Below are 9,320 nucleotides of genomic sequence, written 5' to 3' on the forward strand. Positions count from 1 at the left end.
CCGCCCACATGTGATAACTACAATATTATATCACTCACTTCACTGTTGCAAACTTGGATGTTTGTGGTCTTAATTCAATGACGGTCGTATTGAGAATTTGAGACAAAGGAATTAGTAAGTTATTGTTTAATTTTTACAAGAGTGTTAGGCACGTGCGCACGCATGTACTTGGATGATAGGATAAGACGCCACGTGTATTGTTTTACTGATAGGCGCGTACGAAACTGAATGAGACATGTTCCACTATAACATTGGACGGACGGTTAAGATTCAACCTTTACCAATCTAATCAATTTCACCCGTCAGTTGTGCTAGACTTTCCCTTTAGTGCGAGACTATTTGGAATTTTTTTATTTCGCACTCTCTCCACCTTTCTCTCCCACTCTGCTAAAACCTAAACACCACCATTTTCCCTTCTTCCATCTCCGGCGGCACCTGGTTTTGTTTCTATTATTCCTTCTTCCTATTCACGAAGACCACCACCATGTTTTTGTACTTTGTTTGTGTTAATTCATCAATCAAATTTATGTAATTAGATTGAATTTCTTTTATGTTCTATGGATTATGATTAGGTTCTTTTTCTGAAGTTTACTTTTTATTAGCTTATACAGGTTAATGTTTCAATGATGCGGATCAGATTTCTTTCTTCTTACTTTGATTTTGATTATGGAGAACATGTTTGCTGTTTTTTTAGCCATAATTTCAGCCATTGAATCTAAGTTTCAATGGTTATGATTTTGATATTTCTTTTAAATGACGCTTATACCCTCCATTTATAGATGTAATGGTTTAAATAATAAGAAGGGCAAAATCGGAAGTCCAAAATTTGCAGCTTCACGTGCTACAGTAAAGGGGTGTTCCATTTATATAATATATATTAGGTATCACCCCGGCCTACGGCCGGGCTCAACCTTTTTCGTTTTCGTTTTGTTGTTTGATCGGCTAGTTAGTATTCTACCAAAATCTTTTTTAGCCATTCGCAAAACTAGTTAGATTATAACGGTCAAACATCGAGCTTATAAGTTAGTTCGGACTTTCGTCCCTAATATTTGTGGTTGTGTCAAATTAGTCGGGGCTTACAGCCCCGGCCGTTGTCCATTGAGGATACCATAGTATTTTGTTGATCGGGTCAAATTAGCCGGGGCTTACAGCCCGGCAGTGGTCCCTTGAGGATACTATAGAATTTTGTTGGTCAGGTCAAATTAGCCGGGGCTTACAACCTCGAGCGTGGCCCTTAAACATTCCCTAATGTTTTGTTGGTCGGGATTGTGACACTTAAATCTCGCACATAAATCTTTACCATGTTTTTTATTTTATTTGTTTTTTAAAAATAGCTTTTAGATTAGTTGAGGCTAACTTAAAGTTTCTTGAGAAAGTTATGGTACAAATCATTATGCTTATTGGATGATTGAACGTTCGATGGACCAGAGTATATCTGGTGTATACGAATAATCTTCATGGAGGGCCATCCACCAAACATAATCCAAACAGACCCTTAGCCATATATTTTCGGTGAAGATGTATTAGTAAGGAGATATTTGGTTGCATTAAACATAAAACCTCTTACCCAAATCACTCCTCTTCCTCTATTAGGTTTTCTTTCTTCTCCTTTCCTCTTTAGACCAATTTTTTTTTTAAATCACCAGCTCTGTTTTCTTTTATTTCACCGTATCCATCCTTTAAATCATCCATAATAATAACTTAATATTAATAACTCAGTATTATTATGATATAGAGAGACGAAGTTAAGAATTAGAAGTCGTTAATGGAGGGGAAGAACTATAGATAGAAGACCATCTGTTGGTGAAATCGTTAAAGAATGATGCTCTTCTGTTCTATAAATACATCTACTTAGTGTTAGCCTATATTAACGGAAACTTAGTCAAATTAGGAAATCCGACGCTGCAGTCAAATTAAGAAATCCAAGGATCCGACGTCGTTAAATAATCTTTAGAATCATATTTTTATTAGGAAGCCAAGAGATCGGACGGACGTCTATATAGGACATATAACTGATCGATCCGAGTCGTTGGATGACGAAATCGATGGTCGAATTTGGAAGGCTACACACACCACTTCTTTTTATAATATAGATATAGAATAGATATGAACATCTTTCACACATCCGTAAACTGGTAAATTCCAAAACAGAGGTAGCGTGTGCCTGGCCGCAATGGTGGGATGCCTCTAACGTTGATCGTACATCTTTTACTAACCCTACTCTATGTTCGACAGCTTCGATGCTGGGTAATTGATTCACAAAATAGCAATTAACTCTAAAATTTTCGTTTTGTGGCACTTTTTATATTTAATTTTTTAAAGCATGCATTTTATTAAATTACTAGCGGCTATTACACAAAGTAGAATTAATTCTAGAAATTTTGTTTGTCGAGATTTTTTTTAATTATTTTTTGAAGCATGTATTTTATTAAACCACTAGGGGCAATTACGTCCTGGCGAGATTGAGATATACCCAGATTAATTGGGGTATCTCAAATCTAAATGGACCTAGTGCTCTTGCTAAGGGGTGGTCAAAATTGTTGATTTTATTTTAATACCTTTGAACTAATTAACTGAAAATTAAAGCCTAAAATTAAAAAAACTCTTAATCTTCCCTAATCTCTCTTCTCTAATCTCTCTGCTCTTCCCCTTCATCTTCTTCCATTTCTTCCATCAACCGAAAATCTTCAACATTGATTTTCCAACATTGGCCGGCGAAAAGAAAACTCTAAGTGATGTCTAAACTTAAACCCATCATTTTGTTGTGTGATTCGGTTGTTATATAATTGTTATATTAGGTTAGAAATCAAAAATTATGATTTATGTGTCTTCGGCCGGCAAGGTCGTGACATGCATATCTTGCCTACTTTTCATAATAGCCATGGCGACTGTAAATTTTTTCAACAGCCGACAGGGTATTTTTTGAATACCTTGCCGGCCAACACAGTCAGCAAAGTCGTGACATGCATATCTTGCCGAATTTTCATAATAGCCATGGCGACTGTAAATTTTTTCAATAGCCGACAAGGTATTTTTTGAAGACCTTGCCGACTAATAAACAGCCGGAAAGGTATTTTTTGAAAACCTTGCCGACTAATACATTTTTATCAACAGCCGGCGGGGTATTGTCAACAGCCGGCGGGGTATGTTTTGAAGACCTTGCCGACTTTTTTTTTCTGTCGTCTCCTGTATGTCAAAAAAAAAGTCGTCAAGGTCTTCATCTTCGACCTTGCCGACTTTTCATACTTTCAGAACTAAAAGTGTTGATTTCTGATCTAATTTTGAGTATGATTTCATACAACATCTTTGAAATCCCCTCTTTAGAAGTGTTAAGGTAGTGTGCTTTCATTTCCGTTCCAAAAGATTTTCTCAAAATAATTTTTTTCATCAAAAACCTTCCCAAATAAGTTCAATCAAAAACAAAATTTCATAACTCAATATTCATAATTTGATAAGTTTTAATCTACTTAATTAATTAACCTAATCAAAAATTTTAATGTTAATTAAACAAGTGCGTATTAGCCATTTAGAAAATACAAGGTTAAGGAGTGGCTTGGTTTTACTTCATAATGACCAAATTTTGTCTTATTGGGTATACCCCAATTAATCTGGGTATATCCCAATCTCGCCAGGTATTACATGAGGGTATATAATACTCCAAGATTCATCAATTACAATTAGATTCGTAAGCCGTAAATCTTTATCAATATGGTATTTGAGCAGAATATCAGTCTTCGGATCGGAGTTATATCGGTGGGAGATCTTGGAGTCGAAGGACCTTCGTTCAATGCTTCCACAAGAAAAGTTGTACTTTAATTTGATGGACACTCAAGAATTTATCTGGAGGTAGAGGTGTTCGATGCAATTGATTGAAGTTGCTAATCAGGACTTTGTATCTCGTTGTTGTTGTGAACTACCCGAGTTATATCTGTTTACTCCTTTGTTTTTGGGCTAGATCCATCACTTAGTTTTCATCGTGTCTTGAAGTAAATAGTGTTAATAGTACTAGTAATGTTATTACAATGTTACTAAAAACTGAAAGGGGATATTTTAACTTTGGATCATAAAAAAGTGACCTGAATTGCGTTCGGGTCACGAAATCTTTTCAATTAGAGTTTGGGTCACATGACCATAGTTGACCGTTATGACCGTTAGTTAATTATTTATTTTTTAAAATTTTATTTCATTTTATCTAACTCTGTTAGTTGGGGTTAACACAACCAGCGAGTAAAAATATTTCACCCCGTGCAGTGTATTTATTTAAAGGTTTAGATGGGTTTCTTCATATATATTCTACCTACTCCATCATTTTACCTTTCACCCCGTAAAATATTTATACTCGCAAACATCAGGCAATGTGGAAATAATTTTCCAAGATGGATTGTTGTGTTAAGATCTGCATGGTGCTGCAGTTGTTAGCTGATGAAGATGGTAATGCTATGGAGAAGAAAACATGGGCTTAGGCAAAGCTGAAAATTGATCTTTGATGCCAAACAATATATTTTAAACCCAGACAGTTAAATTTCTAGGTAGTTGAATTTCTAAGTTGTTTGAACGACCTGGAAATTGAACGCCACTTGTGCCAAACATATATACCCTAACAGTGGGAAGTACTTGTAAACATTGACAAAAATTAACAAATACAGTGACACTCTCAATTCATTGTATAAAATAAGGTTAACAAATTCGACAAAACAATTTGATACAATCAATTGAATTACATTAGCAATTAAAAATTCACAAAATTACAAATTCAAATTCTTGGTTAATTAATTATCCTTAAGTTTAATAAAATCATTTTAGTTATTGCTTCCATCCTCCCAAGTAGTTTGCTTTATCATCTCCTTTGGCATCCTGCAGTAAACAAGCAGCCATACTTAACGTCAAACACCATTGCAACTTGCAAGTCACACTGCAATTATCTATCACATGAAACAAATTAAAGATATTCATATACATATCTGCATCGACTCGTACCTTTCGGGTGAATGAAATGCCGACTCGAATTTCTCCGGAATAGGTTTTGTTGTGTAGAACAACACGATACTTGCTAGTTCTAATTTCAGACGTTCCATTCTCTACGCCCAATGATAAGATATCCGTCACGTAAATCCTGTAACCATAATATAGACAACATGACGATGTTAATTATCTGTAGCCAAAATGTTTGTCAGTAAGAATATGAAATTAAATGATGGACTTGGAGAGATTAGAAGTACTAGGAAAAAAAAACACTTACGTCGATTCACCTACGAAGTCATCCCTGCTCAACCTATCTTTGTCCATTATGGTGAGATTGAGTTTATACTGATGATGTTCATCTCTGATGTTATCTGGATACTCCACATCAAAGGTAAATTTTTCGTTCCACAGCGGTGCTTTTCCATCGTCTGCATTTTTCGAAACATGTCAAATTGTGTAACCTTAATATATACTTCATATAGCATACCTCACTAGTTAGATCAACAAACCATTTCTTCAATATATATATACATACCACGAGCAACGGTACTCTTTCGCTTCTGATTACCGAATTCAATGATAACATAAGGGTCCATTTTACCTGCAATAACAAGATTATACATATTCAAGATCTTTAGTTTTAAGATACGAAGACGCAATCAAGCATAACACTGTATGAGATACGAAGTACGTACCAAAAAAATCGGTGTCTTTGAGTTTAGAAGCATCGACGAGCAAAACTTCTAGTGTGCCTCTAGTCATCTCTATCTCTTCTTTTCTACGTGTATTTTGCAAGGTTACTATATGCTTCAAGTTTAGCTCAAACAAACGAATCAAGGCTGCGACGTCCGGCACTAATGGAGTTTCTATTCCAGAGAGTTCCAACTACTTCTGTTTTGAACTGCCAATGCTTATTCTATTTAAATCAAAGCTCAAAGGAGTTTTAGTGAATGTTATTGATGAGTAATTGAATTGTCTTGGCTTCTTCTATCTCTGCGTTTATATATATGCTACTAGTTTGTAGGAGTGGGACAGATTCGTTACTTCGTTCGTGGTGGCTTTTTTATAACTTCTTTATTTGAGGAAATTTCTTGGTCAAACTATAACGACAAAGACCTGGTTCATTTATTAACTACTCGTCAATGTTGAAGAAGTCATGAGCCTATTATAGTCTATGACCGTATTATTCACGTAAAACTTCTAACGGGACTGTCTATGTCTAAAATCCATCCAAGGAATGGCCTTCAAAACACATAATTTCAACACGGTCCAGAAACGACCGCCAGGTACTACAGAGTTGCTGATTAGAGAAGTCATCGTCAGGTTACTTTATCGGATACTTTATAATCGAAGTCTAAGGTCTGTCGCCTGTCGGGAGAACGTCGATGATTTCCAACATTGCTGATAGGAATTATTTTTTATTTTTTTTTATATGGGTTTTTGGTATCTCCAAGAAAATTTTAAGCAAATTAATTTAATTTAAATTGTTTATTTTATTTTTTAGCTGGCCGTGAGCAAATTAGTACTCACAAAAGTTCCTTCCATTTGTTTTTTTTTTTCTTTTTTTTAAGAAGGCAGCTAAAAGCAATGATTGGCTCGGTCAGACGCTAATCCTAGCCGCCGCCGCCGCCCACATGTAAAATTGAACAATTTTACTATTTTGTGCCTGTTGTCTTGATTCATCGATAAAACGGTTGAAGATGCCTTTTTTGGCGCTTCATACTTGTTTTTGTATGATGAAGGCACTGATGGTACTAAAAATTATTGGGACACAGATTTAAATGGTTCGATTTTGAAGATTTTATTGTGGGTATTTTGGTGTTTTTTCATTAATGAAGTTTTGAAGTTACAGAGACTTGCATCGTTTTCCTAGTTACAGGAGAGAGATGACGTTCTAGAGAGTTGGAGAGATAGAAGATCATCCGCTTGTCTTTGCAAGTGGGTCATTATACTAATTACAAGGTGTTTATCTTAAGTCGGTTACCAATTAATAATTAAATAATATTTGTGTCTTTGGCATTCTTCTTCAGATCTCAGCTTCATTTGGGCTCCAGGCCTTCACTTGGTATAACTGGACTCAGGTTTTCACTGATAGCTGTAGGTTGTTTCTCATTTCTCAACACTTGAACTCTCAGCATGTCAGTATATTCGTAGATGCTATATTTTATCATCTACAATGCTGAATTTGAACAGAAAATTAGTGTGGTTGCGAGGGTGTGGGATGCCTAACGTTTGTCGTATTATTTTTTATGGAGAGAATGTTGGGAATATATGTTTTAAAAATATTATTTAATTCCAATAAATTAATGTCTCATTAAAATGGTTTTAATATGAAAATTATTTTTCATCTTTAAGAATAAATTTATTTTGAGTTAATGTCAAAAATCATTTTTTTCTTGATTAAGTTAATGATGTTATTCAACATCTTAATAATGGTTTCCATAAAAGAAAATTAATTTTGCATTAATTTTAACCGTTATATATCTGTGGTTTTAATGGTGTTAATTCCACCATAATAACATTTTCATGTAGCACGTAAATGTTTTAAAACTCTTAGTATAAATCAGAATTTTGGTTGAAAAAAAATGTTTTAGGAGCCTTTTTCTTATAAAGACTTTTTTTTTCATTTTATGTTTCTTCAGTTTTTACAGAAAATGAATTTGTATGAGAAAGAAAAACAAGTGTGTGATCATCCTTGATTTTTCTAAAAGTGTTTCTGAGCAAGAATGAAGTGTAGTGAAACTCCTCTCATCGTGCAAGAGTGATTGTGTAAGAGATTGAATTCGGTTGTTTTATCCTGGGGACGACGCGACATTGAAGAACTGCTTGCACAATCTTGGGCAGAGCCGCGAAACGTCTTAAAGAAAGCGACCTAGTCCGCGACTCAGCCATACTAATTGTTTCGTGTTTGATTTTTATTTTTTGCCCAGGCATAATTCAACAATTGTTCCAACAATTTTAAGACGTTCTATTCTGCCACGGAAATCAAAATGAAAACGATTGTTGAAACGCGATAAGTATCTTTGTTTTATTTCGTTTTATAAAATTATAACCAGAAATTTTTTTATTTAGCGATTAAACATGATGCTTGAGATTTTAGGTAACCTGGTACCTAAAGTTAACTTTACGTCTAATCTTGATGGACTAGGAATGTAATATGGATAATATTTTTTATATCATGAATATCTAACGTAGAAAAATAATATTGATGTGAAACGAATATTTATAACATGTTGTAGAGTTTTATTTTTATCTCCTACACAAAAGTGAATTAGGTCTTGAAATTTTAACCGGGTGTATTAGATATCATGAGGATTATCCACGTAAAATTTCAGAATTTTTGGAATCTGAAAAGTATATTTAGAAAACTGAACAACGTATCTGAAAAATTCTAACGGGCAGAAATTTAATCCTGATTGAATATGTTTTTTCAAATGTTTTTGTGGATTACTTGAATTCATATAACATGAAACATTTTTGAAAATTTCCATTTGAAGTTTTAGTTTGAGAGATGTGGTAATAACAAAATCGTTATGTATGTATGTCTAAATATTTGAAGTGATACCGGAGTTTAGAGAATACAGATGTAACAAATTACAAAAAAAATCATGTTTTGATTTTATACTTCATGCTCTTGTTTTGGTAATGAAAAAGAATATCATTGATAGCAATCAAACTAATGCACCCCATATGTTTGATAATATGCTTAATAGAAAGTTATAAGTATATGTATGATGTTATACGACTATATAACTTTGAATCTTTGTTTGACAATTAAGAGAAACTTGGAGTACTATATTATTTGATTTTCGGGTAATTATGTAACTGCATACCTTACTTATTTTTTGGTTTTAAATGATCACATGTACATGATTGTGACAGGTGAAAATTCACTTACTTGAGCAAGTTTTTATTTTCCAATGAAATAAAAATTACGGGAGACTAATCGATGTGAGGAGCAATGAGGTTGTTGATTTCTTTGTTGGTGCGCAAAGAATGAATGGTTTATAACCAATTGAGCTTTAAAAGCAATTGAGGTATGTTTGATGAACTATTTGTAGTTATTCTAGTGATCAAATAATGGTATTTTAAATTGAATAAATTGATTTTTCAATCTTAGAATAAAGTTTAGGGAAATAAGATATTGAGAATTATTGTATATGACAATAAACATGTGACTCATGTAAGTTTGGAACTTATGAGATGGAATTTTATACGAACCAAAAACCGAAATAATTATAAACCTAGTCAAAACAAATGTGAATATCAACTCTCACCAAGAAATGAACAAACTATTGTTTATGAATTTATTTGCTATTCTTGCACGGCATTCCAAGGATATCAAATGTTATTAACAA

General features: G+C 33.7%; 1 protein-coding gene across 1 annotated transcript; it reads right to left on the reverse strand.

Annotated features, from left to right (window-relative positions):
- Window positions 1-4,633: 4,633 nt before the first annotated feature.
- On the reverse strand, window positions 4,634-5,934 carry LOC113286437 (elicitor-responsive protein 1-like). Its single transcript, XM_026535059.1, has 5 exons — window positions 5,658-5,934; window positions 5,498-5,563; window positions 5,240-5,390; window positions 4,978-5,113; window positions 4,634-4,854 (listed from the first exon to the last, which is right to left on the reverse strand). Exons 1-5 carry the CDS (start codon window positions 5,722-5,724, stop codon window positions 4,804-4,806), a joined length of 471 nt encoding a protein of 156 aa, XP_026390844.1. The 5' UTR covers window positions 5,725-5,934; the 3' UTR covers window positions 4,634-4,803.
- Between the last annotated feature and the right edge of the window lie 3,386 nt (window positions 5,935-9,320).

This window comes from Papaver somniferum, chromosome 6, assembly GCF_003573695.1.
Source record: "Papaver somniferum cultivar HN1 chromosome 6, ASM357369v1, whole genome shotgun sequence".
Classification (NCBI taxonomy): Eukaryota; Viridiplantae; Streptophyta; class Magnoliopsida; order Ranunculales; family Papaveraceae; genus Papaver; species Papaver somniferum.

Excerpts from the sequence above, each read along its gene's own strand:
- LOC113286437 (XM_026535059.1), bottom strand. The coding sequence starts at position 5,724 with ATGACTAGAGGCACACTAGAAGTTTTGCTCGTCGATGCTTCTAAACTC. Across the intron at positions 5,391-5,497 it reads AAAGAGTACCGTTGCTCGTG|ACGATGGAAAAGCACCGCTG; the intron begins GTATGTATATAT and ends CGAAAAATGCAG. Across the intron at positions 4,855-4,977 it reads GCATTTCATTCACCCGAAAG|GATGCCAAAGGAGATGATAA; the intron begins GTACGAGTCGAT and ends TGTTTACTGCAG.